The sequence below is a fragment of the Lissotriton vulgaris genome, chromosome 6, assembly GCF_964263255.1.
Source record: "Lissotriton vulgaris chromosome 6, aLisVul1.2, whole genome shotgun sequence".
Lineage (NCBI taxonomy): Eukaryota > Metazoa > Chordata > Amphibia > Caudata > Salamandridae > Lissotriton > Lissotriton vulgaris.
This window is the reverse complement of record NC_141694.1, coordinates 1,234,374,040-1,234,396,942: the sequence shown is the minus strand read 5'-3', so window position 1 is coordinate 1,234,396,942 and position 22,903 is coordinate 1,234,374,040. Positions and strand designations below refer to the sequence as shown.

The 22,903-nt window shown below is 42.3% G+C and overlaps 1 protein-coding gene across 2 annotated transcripts in view; it reads right to left on the bottom strand.

Moving 5' to 3' along the window:
* Nucleotides 1–22,903, bottom strand: part of LOC147708675 (E3 ubiquitin ligase TRAF3IP2-like) — a 219,634-nt gene that overhangs the window by 117,517 nt on the left and 79,214 nt on the right. The window contains exon 3 of one of the 2 annotated variants that reach the window (XM_086925384.1): nucleotides 9,272–9,360. The exons of the other annotated variant lie outside the window; for it this stretch is intronic. Within the exon in view, the coding sequence (XP_086781510.1) occupies nucleotides 9,272–9,360 (89 nt within the window). The remainder of the gene's footprint in view (nucleotides 1–9,271; nucleotides 9,361–22,903) is intronic. 2 annotated transcript variants of the gene reach the window in all.

The window sequence follows — 22,903 nt, the reverse complement described above, 5'->3', positions numbered from 1 at the left end:
CCATTGCAGACTGCAGAGCAATGCAAACTGCTCAAAGTCGACTGTGCCCTCACCATGTGTGGCACTGTTAATACTCTATCTTTTTATATGTAAGGCAAGGAGTGAGAATTGGTGGCCGGACACCCTTGGGAGTGCTCCTCCCCATAAGGTGGTTGTGAAGAACCTGCTTCGGTCTATTACGAGGATTGAAACCCCTTTTAGGCCATTTTGATACATCTACTAGACAATTGATTGTCCAGGCAGCCATTTTGTCTAGGCTATACAACTCGCTCTTTTTGGGGGCAAATAAAGCAGAGATCATGCGTTCACAGAAGGTCCAAAATGCTGTGGCTAGAGCCCAGTTAGGACTGCCGAGAAGACATCCCACCTCAGGCGCAATTCGGCACCTACATTGGCTGCCTGTAGCCAGGCATATAGAATTTAAAGCTCTCTGCCTGGCTTTTAAAATCCTGAAACTCTCCTCCCCCAGTATTTTGACCAGCGTACTGGTACTATATACAACTAATCGCCACTTGCGCTCTCTGTGGTCTTGTCTTGCTGTTGTTCCGCGGGTAAAACGCATGCGTGCTGGGTGACGCAGCAGTTTGGTGGCTAAACTGCAGAATTCCCTCCCCTTGCACATTTCCGCAGCCTGGAGAATTATTTGACGTTTAAGAAGGCTATAAAAACTCATCTTTTTCCTGCGGTTTAGGCTCTAGTGTTTGGTCTGCCTGTAGTAAGTGCCGGGATGCCTCTTTGCTGAGGCAGCTGTTGCGCTATACAAGTCGGTCTAATTTAACATAACATAACCCAGAAGGAATGCCTCCTCAGCCCAGAAGGCAGGGTGCACTATATTATTGGTGAAGACATATAGATATAAGCCTATAAGTCTCTACAGTGGGGTTCCCCATTGGAAACTATAATAAGTGTTACTGGTCCATAGGATAATATCGGCTGCCACCCGGGCATTCTTGAGGATGGCAGCTCTATTATGGTACCACCAAAATATGTCATGTTTGGTATCAAACTACGTGACTACTCACCCCTGACACAAATGTCATGCCCTGGGTCACATGGCCTGCAACCATGTGGCTGCCCTAGAGTTTTTCCCACCTGGTTGCCCCAGCTTGTCTGTGCTCTGACTGGCAAGCAAGAGTTTCCCACATCAGCTGCCACCAAGGCAAGTTTCTGACCTCCTACCAGGCAGTGTGATCACTCCCAGGAGTCAGGAGCAAATGATTAGACAGAAGGAGGTCACACTTCCCTCCTCCCAAGCAGGCGAGTGAAGTGGCACATCAAGGTTGTGAGCTTTAAAGCCTGCCCGCCTCTGATATGTATTAGGGTGACTCCCAGTGGACGAAACAGCCCTCCTCCTGCTTCAGGCCCATTTGCAACCGGGCAGGCTGGAAATTAGTTATGCAATGAGGTGTACACTCTTGGAAGGCTAGCCACACCTTCAGTGTGAGCAGCCTGGTCTGTACACTAAATTTTGATTCCTGCCACCTCTATGAGTGGCATAATAGAGGATTCTGGGTAGAAAAGGTGACCCACACCCCACATGTGGTCACCTCAGTGGCGGACTAGCTAGGGACTAGCTGCACATTGGCTACTAGCTCCTAAACCCCTAAGTCCCCTAAATCTCAGATTTAAAGGACCCCCCCTGACACTAGGACCTCAGTTCCGAACAACTTATATCAAAGAGGACAGAAGAAGAGCCCTGCACCAGACACAACAAGACTTGGCCAAAGCAGAGGAGGGATGCCCTGCACCAGTGGCAATGCTCGCAGAAATGCCTAATCTCTCGTTCTCCACCCCCAGCTAGAGGGACCCCTCTGGAAGCCTGAGGCATCCTCAGACTTCCCTGGACTAGTGGCACTAGTCCCCAGCAAACTGCAGGTTAAAACAATGCTCTGAATCAGAAGAATTGCTAGTCATCAGGTCCTCCGTGGGATCACCCAATTCCAGATGGTCTAGTGCATTGTGGGAACAGTAGTCCTGCCTTTCACGAAGTTACAGGCACCTACCGCGTTCTCCTGGGCCATCGGACGCAGAAGTTACTTTCAGCACTGCTTACCGCTGCCAAGGCTTGTTGGTTGCCATTCTTGCAACTGACCCGTTTACTCAACCTTACATCAAGATAAATTCCATTGGACCTTTGACCGGCATCAGCAACCATACTGTTGTTGTCTTTTTGCATTTTATTTCCATCACAGCACCATATCAGTGGTAAAAGCAGCTTTCCCATGGCAACAGCTCAGCATCAAGGACAGCCAGGACAACTCTGCTCCCAGGCTCCATGGGCCAGGTAAAATTGAACTGACTGCTGTGGCTTGGTCCTGGGATACACATCACCATTACCCTGCAAGGGTACAATGCATCTCGACATGCAAGTGACTGATTGTCACTAGTGATTTGTCCCATTGAATGCAATGTAACATTTTTGCTGTATTATTTTGCATTGATTTTCTATGACTTCTAAATTCTATAACTACGGTTGTATGCATGCAATTCCATTTGTTTTGGCGTCTAAATAAAGATACAAATACACTTTATTTGTATAAATTGATGTTGGATCTCAATTACTTATCGTCCATGCTGGTGCTCTGAAATGCTTAACACATGTTCCTCTAGTAAAGCGTTACTGCTCTCTGTCACACTATCAGGACTGAGCTAAGGATTTATTAGTGTCAATCCCAGGACCATCTTTGGGGTATCATGATAATATTACATGGTGAGGACAAACACCCACACCACATAATACTCCACTTTCACTCACCTTGTTACTGTCAAACAAGTAAATGTCCCTGTCTCTGTAAATAATGAGTCAGATCACTACTTGCCTTGGAGGTGACACTGACAGCAGCAGACACACTGGCACCCTTTACACTGCATATAAATTAAAGAAACTGTGAGGTGCGATAGTTCGAGGAAGTAACACAGTGGTTCCCAAACTTTTTCAACCTGTGGCCCTCTTGATCCATTGGCCATTGCCTGTGGCTTCCCAAAGTTAATTTTTGGAGAGAATGGGGGGGAGGGGTGTAAGCCCTGCCTTGGGTGTACTTGCATTTTTCTTTCTGAAAATAATTGAGATGGAGCTGATAAAGGTTTTATGATCATATACACAGGGTGTTTCGTATTACTAAGGCGGCGCCTCTAATAAAATATTCCTAGTTACCCTTCTTTGCCGATGCTTTTTTAAGAGTAACTTCTCAAACATTTTTATCCACTTACAGTGCTAGATAGAACCCCTATGCATGTAGAACCCTCGGCTTGGTCCTGGGATACACATCACCATTACCCTGCAAGGGTACAATGCATCTCGACCTGCAAGTGACCGATTGTCACTAGTGGTTTGTCCCATTGACTGCAATGTTACATTTTCGCTGTATTATTTTGCATTGATTTTCTATTACTTCTAAATTCTATAACTACGGTTGTATGCATGCAATTCCATTTGTTTTGGCATCAAAATTAAGATACAAATACACTATATTTTCATAAATTGATGTTGGACCTCAATTACTTATCGTCCATGCTGGTGCTCTGAAATATTTAACACATGTTCCTCTAGTAAAGCCTGACTGCTCTTTGTCACACTATCAGGACTGAGCTAAGGATTTATTAGTGTGAATCCAAGGACCATCTTTGGGGTATCATGATAATATTACATGGTGAGGACAAACGCCCACACCACATAATACTCCACTTTCACTCACCTTGTTACTGTCAAACAAGTAAAAGTCCCAGTCTCTGTAAATAATGAGTCCGATCACTACTTGCCTTGGAGGTGATACTGACAGCAGCAGACACACTGGCACCCTTTACACTGCGTATAAATTAAAGAAACTGTGAGGTGCGATACTTTGAGGAAGTTAACACAGTGATTCCCAAACTTTTTCAACCCGAGGGTCTCATGACCCATTGGCCATTGCCTGTGGCTTCCCAAAGTTAATTTTTGGGGAGGATGGGGGGAGGGGGGTAAGCCCTGCTTTGGGAGTACTTACATTTTTGTTTCTGAAAATAATTGGGATGGAGCTGATAAAGGTTTTATCATCATATACGTAGGGTGTTTCGTATCACTAAAGCGTTGCCTCTAATAAAATATTCCTAGTTACCCTTCTTTGCCGATGCTTTTTTAAGAGTACCTTCTCAAACATTTTTATCCCACTTACACTGCTAGATATCACCCCTATGCATGTAGGACCCATTGCCAAAGTGTTTCAGCACTTGAAGAATATTTGCATGCACTTCCATTTCTACCCATGTCATACGTGCCAACACACCTATCTCAGCAGGGTGACTCACGATCTTTTAAACCACATACAGCTTTATTTTTGTTGTCTCCTCCCTAAAATTGCCTCCAAATCAATGCAAGCAAAATAAAATCCTCAGATTTTTTTTATTTAAATGTCCCTCTTTCTTGCTGCCAAATGTTGGCATTATGCTGTATATGGTGTTTTACTTCCCTGTGCTCAAGGAGAGAGCAGGCCTATCTGGAAGTGTGTGTACTGAAAGAAGTGTGTACTGGACGTACCTATGGTTCAAGTACAAATGTCAATACTTAATAATACTTAGTGTGTTTAATAGACAGGACAACTATCGACAATCAACTTCACCTTAATCTCTGCATCCCATGTAGGGACAGTGGCTACCTGGGAAATGGGTAAGGCTCTTCACTCCGACCATTACCCTATAGTCTTTAGTATCAGAGTTACAAACCCAACATATAGGACAGTGGCGAATATTGTATATACCCCAGAAATAAGATTAGCCTCAAAAAACGGATACACTATCAAATGGGAAAAATAAACCTGACCGGCTTTCTGGCCCAACTTGTCACTTCTAATTATGAAGACATACTGACCTGCTTATCCCTCGAAGAGACACCGAATAATGTAATGAAATCCTTTTCTAAAATATCAACTACAGCCAAATCCCTACTGACAAGAAAATATCATAAGGGAATTCTTAAGCCCCAAAGGTGGTTTGACAGCAAGTGCACTAAAGCACTAACTGCCCTTAAAAAGGCATTGCATTCAATTCCAAAAAATCCGGTTCTTATCCGTAGTGCCAGAAAATCTATAAAAGCACTATAAAGTCGAGAAAAGCCACCCTAAAGAATAAGGTATGGGCAGCCCTCAAAGAAGCCTCGAATAATAGAGACCACAGGGCTTTCAGGAAGGTGGTAAACGACCCGTTTCTACAGTCTAATGAAGTAAACTGCATTGATCAGGCAATCACAGCCGAACAATGGGTATCCCATTTCAAACAATTATACTGTAGAGTGACCGGTAATGAAGGAGGAATTTTTCCAAATGATGAGGTTAATACCTCCTTGGTATGCAAACAGCTCACTTCTTTTCCCTTACCTGTAACCTTTGATTACGATGAAGTTTTAAAAGCCATCAGGGACAGCTCGTCGGGCAAGGCACCGGGCCCGGACGGTGTCCCTATAGATACCTACAAGGCTGAAATGGATCTCTGGGCCCCAATAATAACTAATGTTTTAAACAAAGCGAACCAGGAAGGTTTTATACCCACCTGGTCAGACGCTATAGTTATTCCTATTTTTAAAAAGGGCAAGAGGAATGATCCAACCTGCTACCGGCCCATTTCTCTGCTGGACGCCCTAGCAAAGGTAGCAGGTCGCATCATCCTAAACAGAATACAAACGTGGGGGGAGGAAAATCAAATCTTTTCTGAGTTACAGTATGGCTTCAGACCAGGAAAAGGGACATTGGAACAATGTTTAAATTTGTCCCTTCTTATAGCCAAATACACAGAGGCCAAGAGCGGCAACCTTTTCATTTCTTTTATAGATTTAAGTTCTGCCTTTGACTGTGTAGATCATCAATTCCTATGGCTGACTTTAACCGACATGGAGATCGACAGTCATATTTTATCTTACATTAGGGAACTCTATAGAGAGGCAGGTGCAAGGGTTAGATATGGCCCCAGGCGTGAATGCACCGACAAATTCCCCATAGACAGGGGTGTCAGACAGGGGTGCATTTTGGCACCTCTGCTATTCACTCTATATATTAATTCAATTGGACATTATTTGAGGAACTTTCAATTTGACTACCCCACTATTAAAAGAACCCATATCCCCCTTTTATTATATGCCGACGGACCAGACTCGGGATACAAAGAACTATAAACAAATTTAACACCTATATGAAGCTTCGTGGCCTTAGTATAAATATTTCTAAAACTTTTACAATGGTCTGCGGGAAGGGTAGGGAAAAACCACATTGCCCCATATTTTTGGACAACAAGAGAATTGAAACCATAGACTCTTTTACCTATTCAGGGGTAAATTTCCAGAGAGGGAGCTCCTGGCAAGCAGCGATCAATGCCAGAAAACTGGCATTCTTGCGCTCGATTGGTGCCTTGAGAAATTTTTCAAATAAATTGGGGGGGGAAACCAATTAATGAATTAATTTATATCTATAAAGCCAAGTGCATCTCAACTGGAACCTATGGAGCTGGTATATGGGGCATCGAACAAGCACCAGGGCTACAAAGTTATGAAAACCAGTTCCTAGCTTACCTGTTGGGGGTATCTAAGACTACATCCCCATACATCTCGCACATAGAAGTGGGCCTTTCCCATATAACGGATACAGTAAGGACTTCCCCGATCCTTCTTTGGCATAAGATATCGGTTACCCTAGAAACCCTATTAAATAGGGATCTAATAACTGATTGCTTATTGCTTGACGGGGTGTCCAAAATCAAATGGCTACGCTATGTTAGAAACATGTTAAGCGAGCTCGGTCACCCGGAATATTTCATAAAACCTAGCACAATGGAGAAGGTATCCAGAACTCTAATTAAAAAGATGGCTTTACATCACCTTGTTACACAGAGGTGAAACGCAGTAAAAAGAAAACAATCTATCCTTAGATACCAGCAAATCACCCCTCACGAAGGGCTACAAAAATACCTAACTCGAGTGATTAGCCCTTATGCTCGTTCATTGCTTACCCGTTTGAGGTTTGGCCTTTTCTTTCGACTTGTTACTTTCCCCCAACCTAACACCTGGACCATGTCTAATCTTGTATGTCCCTGCGATGATTCTTCGTATCAATCTGATATTCATTGCGTTTTATTCTGCAAGTACTATCAGGCACCACGCAGGGCATACCTACTACCAATCTTAAGGACATGGGGGATTCGAACATGTAAACAAGCTTTTATAAAATTGCAACAACTGGAGGAAGACAATGTTATTCATGCACTGAGTTGCTTCTTAAAACTTATAGTAAAGTTCCGTACTTCAATGAACTGATTATAGATATACCCTATGCATGCATTTTTTTTAATTTTTTTACTGGATACATTTCGAATGTCTTCGATTTGGATATGTGTATTTTAGCAATGACTATCTGTTTTTAACTGTTCTTAACATGTTCGCTTTTATGGTTTGTATTTCTAAATCGAATAAAGCATGATTGAATTGAATTGAATTGACAGGACAACTATACTTTCCTATAAACTTGCATTGGTGTGAAATGCATTTGGGAATAAACAAAACTATTAACGAGTCTAACAAAATAAATCAGGCATCTTCCGCTTACTTTGGGAGTGTTGGAACGTGGTCATAAAGTGAAATATGGAGGTCCTCTCCCTCGACATGCCATCAATTAAGCACTACATTTACAGCTTTAGGCATGTCACTTACAAATCATCGACATCATGCGTTTAAGTCTAATTAGTTAAACTGAGCCAACTGACCCTTCAACATTAATGCATTAAAGTGCTTTTGGAGCGGCTCCCCTGGATAGGTTTGACGGGTCCCCAGGGAGCCATGGTGCATAGTTTGGGAACCACTGAAGTAACAGTACAATGAAGGTAAGGATGGCTTATTCTTCAATGTTTTGGGAGAGGTCAATCACTTGCGCATCATTTCACAAAAAAGCAGCCTTCCGAATCTTTCAACCTATATTTACAAAATCCTACCTGTTCAGCGAGGTCTGGTACTTGTTTCTGCAGTTTGTTAGAGCTCTGAGACAATTCACCCATGTGGCTTTAACTTTTCTAAACGTGCTCAGCGAGCTGCTTCTCATCAATCTTCAGGAACCCCATACCCCAATTACTGAATATTTTTTTACTACTTCTATGTGCCTCTTTAGTGTTAACAATGACATACCGAATACTGTTCAGTTTAGCATGTGGGGCACTTTGTCTCGCTTCATCATTCCAACTGGCAGCTCCTATCAGTGCTCTCAATCAAATACTGTTTGTTTAGCGTTTCCAGTGGCTTACTTCATTTTTGTGCCACTGTTGCCTTTCTAGCAGGTGCCACACCAGGGTTCAGCTCGCTCCTCCTCTTCTTTCGACAGACACACTGCCTGCGCATGGACACTGAATCAACTCAAACTGTGCTAAAATCATATATCTTCTTATATGTTATAGGTTTCCAAATTACCTCCCTTCCTTCACTTACTGCCCACACCTTTCCTCTCTGCAGGAGGCCGTCTAATGAGCCACAGTTGCTCCTCTTCTGTAGAATGCTTACCTCCGCCCTCTCTTGAACATTATACAACTCTAACACCCCTTTTACTACAACTATGCTGATGGCACCCAAATAATTCTCAACCTGAAAATGTTTTCAGACCTAGATTCTTTCTCCCATGATCCTTGGGAAAGAAGTAATGGATGTCACACAATCATCTTAATTTCAATTCTTCAACATTAGGATGCTCGTTTACAAAAAATATGTCTTTGCATCACGGTAGTGCTCAATGACCACCGGAACTAAGACATTCCTCGTCCACTACCTGCAAAGTGAAGCATGTTGATGTGATTATGGACTTTTATATCTCTGTCTTATTTCAGTAAACCAGGTCACCAAAGCCTCCTTTGACACGAGGATCTTGTGATTCATGTAGTTCAGGACACCATCACTTTTGTTCTCTCTTGCCCAAGTGATGTTAATGGGCTGTACCTTGGTGCTGCAGTCGAGCTCAGGGTAGCAAATCATGCTGTCAGCAGAGCATCTAAAAGTGTTCCAGTTTTGAGTTATTTATTTTTAGAACTAAAAATGGAGAAGTGTTATTTTTAGAAGTTTTATTTTCAATGTTTCGAGGTAACACCGATCAAAACCTGGATTAGTGCAAAGATCTGTATTCTTAGCTAGTTTGTCAATCCGCTGGGTTCTCCTGATATTTCTGTGTGATATTTTCCAAAAACAATCAGTCAATGAAGACATAACAATATGTTGCAAACTATGCACTCTAAATCTTGCCTCTATAATTAGCACAACATTTTGCAGAGTCGTACTTACTACAGCTGGAAATCCATTGGCGCGGAGTACACAATACACATTTCTCACTTCACGCGCTGCGTCCCCAGAATATGTGATGAAGACCTTGCCTGTGAGATGAATGCAAGTCATAAAGGTTAGCACTACATTGAAAATTGACTAATAGTTAAGCATGGGCGAATTTTGCGAATCTCGCGTTCGCGAATTTTGCGGATTTGCGAACTCGCAATCCGCAAAATCCGCGAATTCTCGCGAATTTGCAGATTTGTTTTTTTTTGTGTTCGCGCGGGTTTCTGCCAGTTCGCGAGGGTTTTGTACAATTTCGCAAACGCGAACTTACCTGTCGGGTCGCAAGTTTTGCGAACTTGTTGTTTGTACGTGTCCAGCCTGTTTGGGACACTCTTCTTCATCACTGCCACTCTCTGTCACCACTGCCACTCTCTGACTACTCATGCCACCCTCTGGCCCACCCATGCCACCCTCTGTTTCATCACAGCACCCTCTGGTTGTCCAGTGTACATTATTGTGGCAAAGCAAAGCACACCTTCCCTGCCTCAAGTGACCTGAATTAATTTGGGGCTGATTAATGTGTCACAGAATATTTTTTTAGCTGGCACCTGCTTCCTTAGTGCTTCCTGATTAGTGATCTTTTGCACTTGCTAAGTGCTTTCATTGTTGCAAAATTAGTTACAACACCTGCCCTGCCCCAACTGACAATAATGAATTAGGGGCTGATTAATGTGTCACTGGATTTGAACTTCCAGCCTGGCTCCTGCTTGTCTGCCTTAGCTGTAATTCAGGAGCTTTGTGTAACTATTCTGAGGGTCAGAGCAGGGTCACATAATAGTTGAAAGTAGGCAACTGAACTCTGGAGGGGCCCCTCAGGAAGCACTACAGGAAATGGCTACTAATGATGAGCTTGAACTTTTGAACCTGGTAAGTAGTTTCAGTTTTGCTAAGATCGTATTTCTGCAATTTAGCGCTTATTCGCGGGGCGCGAAGTTGAACTGGGAAGCCGCGAACTCAAGCGAACAGTGCGAGCAAGCCATAAAATCCGCTGATCGCGGATTTGCGGATTTTGCGGGAAATTCACGAATCTCGCGGATTGCGAATTTACAGAAAATCCGCAAAATCCGCGAGCGTAACGGATTTTCCGCCCATGCTTACTAATAGTTCTTTTCTAAAATTGATTTAACACTCAACTCGCATGACTGAGAGTCAAATGGTAGGAACTTATGAGACGACCAATAATGGGGCAAGACAGAATGGACACCTCTTTTTCTTTTACTATGAGAACTCTAGAATGTTGAGAGCTGGAGTGAAGACTCTTGGCCAATAATGGCTGTTACAAACCGTCTGCTCCAAAGTTTCAACGGTGCTGTTTCTGGTTCTACTGGTTTACTTTTTTACAAAAGTCTATACTAGTGGGTCTAATATTCAAAAAGGATTACAACTCTTATCACAGATTATACCAGTTGAGAAAGGCTCTCTCCCCTGTATAGGCCCTCACCTATGACTTAAGCCTATAACTGAGGAAGAGGCCTCAAAACTACCATACAGCACTGTGTAGCAAGTCATAATGCTACATTACGGCATGACCCCCTTACCTTCTGGACACAATGTAATAACTGAAGACCTAAAGGCTCCTGTTGTGATTGCTCTTCGCCGTCCAGCGTGCCACAATAAACACTTTCTATACCACACACTTTTCTTCGAGAACACTGATGAGTGCTCCTGAACATGTAACACCCCATAACAGCTAGGACAACTTAACACATTATTACGATTCGGGGGAGGAAACGACACGAGTATTAAAAAAAAAAAACTGTATCCTCCAAAGAATGGAGCAAAATGGGTGTTGATATTTAATTTTATTGGAACCATACGCCCTTTATTCATGGGATCAAAGCACATCTAGACATTTTGTTGTCTACATTTATGTTGTACATGCTTCTTTGTAGAGATTTTCATAGGTTTATTATTATTTTCTATTAATGTTTTGCAGTGGGAGTATTTCACTCCGTTTTTGCAAGCGTCAGATAATATGATTTCTTATGTAGCAAAAAGATTAATTCTCATTCTTAATGGGAGTATGGTTAAGCATGTTAAAAAAAATTCCTCCACCAAATCCCCTTTACAGATCAAGTAGGAAGACTTGCATGGCATCTATCGGCCTGCCTGCCTGTCTGTCTCTCTACCGTATGTTTATACCAAGGCAGTGAATTGACAGAGCTTATGAGTCCACAAGGCTTTACCTGTAGGCTGTTATCTTTCTGGCATCACCCCTGAAAGACTACCTTCTACAGGGCTATTAGCCTGGATTTTGACTTTACATCCCAGGAATCATGTTGGAGCTAGAAAAATGATTAGCCAAGTTGACAGTTTGCTTGTGTCTGCCTTTGCAGTATTTCCAGTGCTTGCAATGTGCCTAATTTAGCATTTTCATGTTTGCAATGAGACATATCCATGCCTGCCATGTGTCCAAGTGTGGCATTTCCATGCTTGCAGTATGTTTATGGTCAAACTGCCAAGGCTTGCAGTTTATCTACGTGGTATTTTCATGCCTGCATTGTGACTGTGGGTAAATCATCCGTGCTTGAGTGAGTTTATGCGTGACACTTTCGTCCTAGCGGTGTGTCTATGTGGTGTTTCAATGCCTATTATGTGTAACATGAGAATGCTTTCAGTGTGTCTAAGTGTGGCATTTCCATGGTTGTTGTGTGTCTATGTGTGGATTTTCCATACTAGAGGTGTGTTTATGTGACACTGCCATGCATACAGTGGGTTTTAGGTATGACCCCATAAGTGACACGGCAGAACTAGCAGAGCCAAAGCCTTTATGGCCACGTAATGTTGTTCATTTTAGAACCTACCTCTGTTTTTGCAATATTGTTTTCTACAGAAAGAAATACATAGTTGTGACAACCCTAAAATGCTTTAATATTGTGCATATTGCAGACAATATGAGCATCTGCTGACCAAGAGTCTATGAAACATCTTGGCTTGGAGCACTATCAATAATTGCCAGCTGGTTGGGGTGATTGGTGAACAAAAATTAGTTTATTTTTACAACTTCAAATATGATTTTTTTAATTTCCTTTCCTCACATACTGTATGTATTCACTCTATAGCCACTTTTAAGTCCAAGGAATAGCACTATCCAACAGATGGACAGTTTTAGAAGTATGGGGAATGAAGGTCTTCCTTCTCTTTTCCACATGTATTTCACTCCAGTACTCACAAGGACCACGAAAATCAGGTGCTCCTCTTACCTGTAAGTACAAAGAGGGGGCATCAGGGAATGGACCCTATTGCCAGCACATCTACCTTCCATCATTATTCCTCTTTTTCTTCACCCGACACCAGTAGCCCTTTTGCAAATAAGTAAAAATAGGTGTCAGTGCATGGACCTAGATCCCATGCACTGAAGCTAGGACAGGAAGGCTTATGTGGGTAAGTTTGAGGTCTAAATCCCACCCATTATCTTATTTCAGGGTGCTGAATGGTTAATTACTGACTCAGCCTCAGCCAATGCCACACCTCACAAGGTGTGCTAGCCTTGCTCCATATAAAAGCAGGAACTCGCCATTCTTCAAAATTGTAGTCACGTCATTTGGAATCTGTAAAAAAGATTATTCAAAAAGCAAGTCGGAAAATTAATATTGTTGGCAAGTATTTGAGAGGCCTTAAGGGCAAAGGGGCTGGCTAGGCAGAGTGTGCCCATGAGCATACTCAATGGGCTACGAAGTCCCATGCGGCATGTGGTCTTCAAATGGTAGCTTCTGCTGGCTCTACCTCGACCGTAATAAGAAGGAAAGAGAGTGCCAAATCTTGTCTAGGATGACCATGAAGAAAGAGAGTCAGGGGGAGACGCCATGTTGGATAGGGCACAGTACCAAAGAAGAGTATACTTACTGATGTGTGCACCATATTCTCGTTGCAATAGGCACTGACTAAAAAACACGGATATGATAAAGGTGACATACGGATCAACGGAGAATCATTGACAATTGTCCTTTTAGAGGAGGCTGTTACAAATGGAAGTGCAGGAAGCAGGGATGATACATAAAAAGAGAGGGGAGTGCCATTTCGAAGCGATGAGTCAAAACTTGGTGCAGTCATTATCGCTCCAAATAAAAGGTTGGCAACAAAAGAGATCGGAAGGACCTATGGTTCTGTAAATTAGGCAGGTTATTTGGTTCTTTGAGAGACTACTAAGGGAGAGCGAAGGACGGGAGCTATGCAGTGGCCTTTATGTAAAAAGATGGTATAAGCTAAATAGATAGAGGAGAACAGGTGCGGAATAATGCTAATTGCATAGAGGAAGTCCTCGTGTCATTGAAAACAGTTTCTGAGTACAGATGGCAAACAACTGCTTAATTATCTTTAAAAATAAGATTTTAGGAAACCATGGGGCATATTACAAGGGTATTGCACCACCGGCGCAACACTTTTTCAGGCACTCTGGTGGCACAGTGCCATGCTCCATATTTACAAGGTAGCGCTGAGCCACTTTGCGTGAATTAACGCCATCTTGTAAATATGGTCCTTCTCGGCACAATTTTCTGCAGAAAATGGGTGTGCAATGGGTGTTGCTGTGGGCATTCCCACACAACACCCATTGCTTTTTGACGCTGCCCCAGATTTACAAGGATCTGTAAATCTGAGGCAGCGCCAAAACCTAATGCCTTTGAAAGAAGGCGTTAATGTAGAGCTCCGAGGAGAAATACTTTTGTTTTCCCCTGTTTCTTGCTCCTTTTATGTGTGCTGCAGAATGTTCTATTTCTATTAACTCAAAGCTCCTGTTGTATTCATGTCCTCTTAAACAAGTATTTGCAATGCAATAGGTCTCGCCTTTGTGAGAGTTTGAGCTATTGTCATTGTAAATGACAATGCCTTTCATTTATGTGTTTTGAAAACCTGTAAGCGATCCGTAAACACACACTTTGTACTAATAGCTGGCAGACTGTTAGTACAAAGTGTGTGTTTAAGCACCGCTTGCAGGTTTTCAAAACACATAAATAAAAGGCATTGTCATTTACAATGTCAATAGCTCAAACTCTCGCAAAGGCGAGACCTATTGCATTGCAAATGCTTGTTGTTTTTGTGTGATTGCCACCTATTCTTTTTATTTTACTTTTTCAACTTTCCCATTTGTATCCGTATTGTGTAAGTTGGTAAAGTTCCTCATGTATCTTACTTGGTTCTATTGTGAAGAGCTCTGACTTTTTTGGGTATAGTCCACGCTATATTAAAATGCATTAAATAAATAAATAAATCTTTCTATATATGTCCCTTTCCCAGAGCTCACGCTAGCTCTGTCCTTTCACGTTAGCACTACCTATGCCCCTTTTTCACTCCATCACATTAACACATTACAAAAATAAATAATGATTTCTCGAATGTGTAGCAAACATACTACAATCTAAGGTTATCAATGACACCAGACCCAGGGTAAACTGCCGTCGGAGCTGAACACGAGGGAGGCTGGTGGGGAGATTTGGTGGCTGTGCTGAACGTGAGCACAGAATAAAGACATCTTTATGTAGCAGTTCACGTTTATCTTAATGGCACTCATTTTATGGGCCTCATAAGGATGACATGCTGAGATGGCTTTGCCAGGATTCACACCGCAGCACTGAAGTTCCCCCCCCCAAATGTCAGCTACAGTTGTAAGGGACAGGTTGTAGCAGGATCTAAAACATCTGTGAGAGGAACAGAGGAGGTGTGAAGTCATCTTTTACCTGACACAAATGAGTTAGACGTGATTAAAAATTATTAGAGTTTTCACAGCTGTGAAGATGTGCATGCAGGGACTGCCTTTACTGGTGCGGAAAAAAAAAGTCTCCAGAGTATCACGCTGCCAGTAAAGCATCCAATACCCGCGTGCACATCTTCTGTCTCTTCTGTCTCCCTGCGTGCACACTTTGGAATCAGTATTGATTCCAAAAAACCTTCGTCATGGCGAGACAGGGCATGCGCGCTGCTAATGCCAGCCGAGACCTAAACATTTTCTACAAGAGGTTGTTTCGTATCCGGCCTATAGATATCATGAAAATGCTCCTGAATATGAATCTTGAAAGTGCAAATGGTGTTACCTAAGTAGAATTTTTGGCATGGCCATATGATTGCATAGATAGTGACTGTTCTGTTGCAGTGAGTAGATGATTGAGTATTGACATCCATTTCTTAAAATAATCTCTTTTGTTGTATTCATGCCCAATTTGCAGATTGAATGGTCTCTGCATATGAAGAAGCCCTTTATGGATTCATTGGGCTTAATCTGGTTATTGGGTTTGCAGTTGCAATGTGAAGGGTATAGTATTTGTTTGAGATTGCGAGCTTTTCTAAAACCCATGTGTGGGTGGAACGCAGCACACATAAAGGAGCAAAATACCACTAATGATTGTTTTTATGCAGGAAGGTGTCCCTTCCTGCACAAACACAATCATCCCTTCAAAGCAGGCACCGTTGCACCATGGTTGAAGGGTGCCTGCACTGGTGCTAGGTAGCTTCTTTTGTGCAGGCGCAAGGGAGAGCACAGGGGTATGCCTATTCTTGTTAATATGGCACATCCATGCATGTTTTTTAAATGGTGCGGCTCGGCGCAGCTAAATGGCTTGCTGCACCATTTCATTGTAAATAAGCTCCACTGATTCTAATTTTAAGACAACAAGGTTTGAGTACAGATTGCAAACAATTGCTCATTTATCTTTGAAAATAAGGTTTTAGTAAACTATGATTTGAATTATAAAACAACGAGTCTTTACGACATTGGTAACATTTCAAAGGACATATTGCAATGATGAGCGTACATGCAGGAACTATTGCAAAGTTCTGAGTAATCATCTGACGAAATGAATACAGAAATCAAAAATTCCATTAGTCAGTACCAATGATGATGAAAGTAATGCTGCAGAGAACCTCTATTAGTTCCAGTGGTTATTAAACATGAGACATGAGCTGATTGCATTTTCATCTCAAATTCCAGTTGCTAACCAACTGAATACTACATTCTCTTCCAAAATACTGGGAAAAATGGTAGTGTTCTCTCAGCGCATCGTGGTTTACTAACAGACGCCAGTGTTTTTTAGGACATTCCTGATTCTTGGATGACCACTGTGGAGATTAGTTATGAAACAGATGGACTCATGTTTTAAATTTTTGATTGATCCCAGTATAGTTGCCCAATCAATCTTGCGCACTGTATGGTATGCCCTGCCATGTTTTTGCAGGATGTAACCCCTGACTATAAGGCGTTGTTTGATTTCCTTGCTAGTGGGATACTTTGCCCAGCACATTTATTCATTAGTTCTCAACCTGGAAAACGTTCTAAGATTTAAGTGATTTGAATAGAACTGTCTATTTGACTGCTGGATTCTCCTCAACATCTATATATGTCTTAAGGCATTCTTGCTTCTGGTACCTTACTTGGTTGAATGAATATGATTCACTTCAAGCATAGTAAGGAATGGGGTCAAGGTTAACCGCTCACATCTGTCTCATGCCTTGACATACTGGGGGGAAACAATAGGGTCAGACAAGATAAAGAATCAGGGCGAGTCAGCACAGTGATACAGGGGACATTCTGTCCTAACAGATCTCTTTTCAGAGCAGCGTGACTGTGTACTATTTATGGGTAGTAGAGGCTTGACCAGCTGGCTGAGAAAGCCAGTTTGAAATATCGTCTTAATTTCTATGCAATGGATTTGCCTTGGGCTCAACAATGACATTGCAAATGGACTACTGGAGCAAGTTCATCTTTTTGCCCTTCATAGGCATCAGCCACTTTACTAGGTGAGATCTGTCTTGACCACACATTTAGCCCTAAAATATAGGGGCCTGACACTTCAGAAGGCCCAAACAATGGAAAAGTGCTCTTTCTCAATAGCAAGTATGATATTACAGGAGTAAGACCCATAAACCACATTGGGATCAGGGTGAGAAGGTAGTATAAATGAACAATATCCCAACAGGTATTATTGTGGAGACAATTAAGCATGTATGCTGAAAGCATTACTGGTGCAGAAATAAGGAGACTGGAGTCATTGTTAGTTAATGTGCATTTGCATCATATAATAAAACAAATTTGGGAATACAGTTAAAGCAGCACTGTATAAAATAAATCAAGAAACAACAACCCTAATTGTACTTGGTGCTCGGTGTGTGCAGGTGACATAGGTGGCGACGTAAGTGACAATTATAGACAGCATGGACGGCGCGAGAAGTGGAAGTGCGTACAATATACAGTGAGTTCAGATACACAATGTGACTCAAGGGTGGTTCAAAGAGTACGGTTTTTATGGATTGCACTTCAAATGAGCAATTATAGGAGCTGCGCCATGAATTACGCTATGTTGTTGACGACGTTTCGATCCCCGTGACTTGGGATCGTCTTCAGGACGGGGTTGTGTGGTTTGTTAGGTGCTGTAGGCTGGACAAATGAGGAGCAGCGATCAAGCGGATGGTGCAGGAATAAATCGCTCGGGGTAGGTTCCAGGATCTGTAAGAAGCAGGCGTCTCTGATGGCAATTTTGCATCATGAAAGGACGTCTGGGCAGCCGGGAAATGCGGCTTGAGGTGCTGGGATCGGGAATCTGAATGAATCAGCGGGTGCTCGTCGGGGGAACGAGTCCGGTGGCCGTGTAAGTTGCAGCTTCTCAATAGCAGTCAGCTCTCCTCCTATGGAGCAGTTGGTGGCTAATATAGGCCACAGATTCCCCTTCCTTTTTTATTTTGCTGGGCAAGAACTGCCTCAACACAAATATCTGAAACATTTTCCTGGACAGTGAGGACCTGATGCTAATTAGGGGGCTTCAGAATAGGTGAATGACACAATTCACTTTCTTGGGATGTTTTGTGGGAAGTTAATGCAATCAAAGAGGTGACTATGGCTGCATAGATAGCTAAATTGTTTCTGTAGAACACAGTGAAGCTGAAAAAAAACTCTCACGTGGATCTAGGTAGTGGGATCCTCTCTGTCCATAAGTGCTTGCATTATACCTCCAGGGGTAGACTTTTCCTGCAATCCATTTGATGGGAAAGCTAAATGCAAGGACTCACCAACACTGCCCTATCTTTCGAAATGGCCAGTTTAGATCCCTGGATCATGTCTAGTGCCTGCTCCAGGTGGCCGGGGTGATCTTCCCATGAAATGCTCAACACAGCTGTCCAGGTAAGCCTCTCCCAAACTCTTCCAGCCAGAAAAAGCATGTTTGACAAGGCACTGAAACGTATAGAATCATTATTGAACATAACAGATATAACCTTAAACTGGAAGTGGTTGGGTGGAGACAGACACAATTATTGAGTTAGATACTATAAATGGTATTCCGGTTTCATATTATGAAACTTATTATTTGTTTCGCTTTTACTTGGCCTTGAGCAGTCGGATAAGGAAATAACTGAAATTGGAAATAAAGAAACAGTGTCATGACGTACGCACAGTCTAGCATGATGGTTAATGACACGCAACACAATTGGCATGATTCACAAAGAGCTTTGGAAATTTACACTCACAGCTTTACACCTACGCTTCAGTGCAGATTGACAAGTTTCTGGAAGCCTGAGAGGTTGGCAGATGCCTTCCTGGAAAACTGTAATTCTGGCCTATAACACCTGGAAAACTTTTCAAAATTCCTACTTACCCTAAAACAATGCATTTCTGCTTGTGAACAATCTTGCATGAGCACAACTACGCATTTTAATTTAGTTTTTCTTGTTGGCTTCATGAGACAAAAATATTTCCCAAGGAGAAATCTCTCCTAACACACCTTCCACAATTATATGGGTCTTCCCTTCCCACTTACTTCAAAGACATGAATTCCCACGAATAGGAGTAAAATTATCAACCATTTCAAGAGGGGGAATATATGTTTGTGAATCCCTAAAAACTCAGATTTGTGGGTGGGCACAAACCTTCCAGGTCACCCCCCACATTGGAGCTCCCCACTCTTCACCTTTGGGAGCAGATGTTATTACAAGACCCCAGGCTCCTATTATGCAGTCTATCCTCACTGCTTGTATTGTAGTTGGCAATATTTAAAGCAAAAAAACATAACCCACAGTGCTGCTCTCCTGAGCAGGAAGTAGAAAAACAAAAGGCTGCCAACCGATTATAAACAGAAGGTGTGACAAGATAAACGCTTTGCTTTTTACTGCTGAAAGTAGATAATCATTGCTGATATGTTTCTTTCCCTCCTTGTCTTCAAGCCTGGCTGCTTTGTTTATTCAGTGGGCAGCTTGATGCATTGTATTGGACTGCTCACTGTGTCTCATATCCCTCAGGCTGCAGATTGATGTTGAAAGAGAATTCTGTATATTTCAGCTCTTGGAGCTCGAGAAATGAGGGTGGGGTGGGGGGAGCAGGGTTGTAATCACCTATGTGCCTAATTCTGTAATTTGAAATTAACTTTGTTATATGTTTCCGCTTTGTACATTTGAAGAATATGGAGGGGAAATATATAACTACAAGTTGGGGTGCTGAGTTAGGCAAATAATTCATAAGGAAAAAGTTATGTGATTCTTATTCAGATGTCTTGGTTTCTAATGCAATACAAAAGGCATTGTTGTCATTTTCGTAAAATGTGGCCTCTGGTTTGAGCACTTCTGTTTACACACCAAGAGGGGTAGAGAGGAAAAACAATACTAGACAAAGAATGCAGAGGCACAAATAAAGTTAGTAAAACTGCCCTCACTCACACATAGGCCTGTGTGTGACATGCTTCATCATCGGGTCTGCTTACAAAACAAGAACACATTGGGTGAGTGCAAAGTGCTACCAACCCTGACTGGGAACCGTGATGGAAATAAGTACAGTGAGAAGTAAATCTAAAACTGCCTTGTGGGTACCCTATCAAACCTTTTAATCCTGGGTCTCACGGACAGGATTAAAAATAAGAAGGATGAGCTTATTTGTGAGAATGTTAAGAACTCGCATCAACCCTCCTAGGACTGCCAAAGTCAACATGCTTCGACCGAATTTCATGTGCCCAAATTGACGAGTCACGACGGTCTTCTTCAGGACTCCTACCAGTCACAGTCAAGTCCCCTGTTACCTTATTCAGGTTAATAACCAGGGTTCATACATGCAGCAGTTCTTGGTGTGTAGGTAATTCCCCTGACACCGGATACATGTACTGTAAAACAAAACACATATATCAAGGGGTATATTAAAAGATTTCCATTTAGATTCGTCAAACCCCTTTCATTATTAAAACACACCAAACTACAGGGACAGACATCCATCTCCTAAATACAGGGTGTATATGTCAATCCCCCTCCTCCATATTAGCAGGGAGCAACCGGACACATACCAAATCCACATCAAGTCTCCAAATGCAAAGATAGGTACTCAACCATTCATACTTAATAATCAGAGAGAGCCCTTGTCACATAACTTAAAAGTCCTCCATCAACACAACTCATAAACTCTTAAAATCCTCCTTTGGATGTCTCATCATAATTTTCAAAACATGCCCCACTCACCGAGTTTATTAGTGTTACACGCTTGAAATGGCGGCGGGCAAGGAGAACCCCTAATGACACAACCTGTAATGTAGGCAGAAAGGAGGAAGACGTTACTGCCCCGTCGTAGGTGGTTCTAGCCCAATTAGCTTGCCTTGGACCCGCCGTGTAGTCAGCCCGCGCAGCGCCAAGGCCACCGTTTAAATCACGTACTTCCGCTTACACCCCCCTGATCACGTGGGGAGGCGTATGCGTCAGAGTTGTCCGTCCGCAAGTGTACCGGTGACCTCATCGTTGGCCTGCCCCCTCTCCAGGCTACAAACCGCCGTGCAGTGTCAGAGGATAAACAATCCAAAAGGAGATTGTATATAAATATGATCTCACGCATTTTTGTCAGAAGATCGTGCGGGCCATATCTTAAAACAGAATGTGCTCAGCACTTCTCTTGCCAAACAGATTTCCAATTTTATTTGCGTCAGCCTGCTGGTAGTAGCAGGTTGCATCACCAATAAATAGCCAGGTGTCTGTGGGAATAACCTCTGGCTGTGGGTGACTGGAAAGTATGCCCAAGCTTTCTGCGCCCTTTACAAAGCAAACTCCTCTCTAGCCTGAGTCTTTGGCAGGCAGATCTCTACGAGTGCAGTAGATACAGATTTCCACTTGGCCATTCCCTGTACAACAGCAGGTTCATACAACATGGCGACAGAATGGTAAGCGAGACTAATTTCAGACTACCGTGATTGGCATCTACATTTGCAGGTCTTTTCAGCCCTCAGCGAGTATTGAGGCTCCGTTTTGAGAGATTTTATGCTCCCTGCTTGACAACTCACCTGCTTCAATTTTTCAGTTGGAAGCCAGATCCGGGAGCATTAGCAACAGATGCTTTTTTGTAAGACGACTCAATGCATTTCCTCCTTTTCAAAAAGATATTCATGACTCTTGCTCAGGTTTGCAGGTAGGCTGCTCAAGCTGTTCTAAGAGCGCCGCTGTGGACGACGCCACCGGGGTACCCCTCACTTCTGGAATTGTTGATAGATTTCCCTGTTCTGAATTCCAGCCAAAAGGAAAGTGGCAGTCTGTTTGCTATAGCTTATATTTGTACCCTACTGGTAACCTTTCTTTTTATTTCTACATAAAATATAGGAGAGTAGTATTATGGGTTATGCAGTTTTGCTTTAAATATTAGGCTACAGAAATAAAAAAGCACGAAAAGAACTGCATAATAGTCACCTCCATGTCTTTAATAAAATCAGAACTCTCCTTCACTAATCAGATAGGTGGTCTTACAATGCACATTTTAGGGGTGACTGATAAATACATAAAAATATGCTTTTTCCATATGGCCAAGGCACTTTTTGCTATTTTTGTTTAATTTAATGTGCTTTTCTATATGCTGCTTCACCAAGTGTTACTGGAGGATTTTAGAGTTTAACAACATTTACATAGTACAATAACATAATATGAGTGCAATTAACATTGTTTATCAAAACAATAAACATGAAGCAGGAGGGGAAATGGGAAGGGGGAGTATACTACCCAAAAGCAGTACATCAATGACTCATAATGGGTAGTAAGCACTATGTAAATGAAATAACAATATTAGCGGCTGTATCTCTTTACTGCGAGCAATGGGAGGAACTTGAGAAAGAGGATGTGTCTCTGCAGTGGAGTTAAACTGCAGTTTAGCCAGAGCACAATGGTGCACCAAAGAGAGATGTGGAATTCATATAGCCCAAAGCCTGGGACATATTGTTTGGGGTCAAAGGCAATAAGTTTTCATGTGTATTTTGTCCTTGGGACAAGTAGGCCCAACCCTCTACAGTACAAACCTGTGGCTGCCAGATTACAGTGCCACATTATGGATCAGAGAAGGGCACTGTCTGCAGTGAAGGCAATATTTGAGTCCATGTGTTGATGCTGTTCAAAATTGTATTTATGGCTCATTCATGCAATGTCTTTATTATTAGGGTGAGCGCTTTAAGTAAATGTTTTAAACTCCGACTGCAATACTGACAGTGGTTCTGGTATAAAAATGTGCACAGACGTTTTCAATATTTAGAAATATAAGGCCATGTATAATGCTCCCAGAATGCTCTCTGATTAGATGCAGATATTTGCAGAAGCTTGAAATCAAGATTGAGGATTCTTTGCTTTCAAAATAAAATGTTCACGAAAAAAGCAAAAACA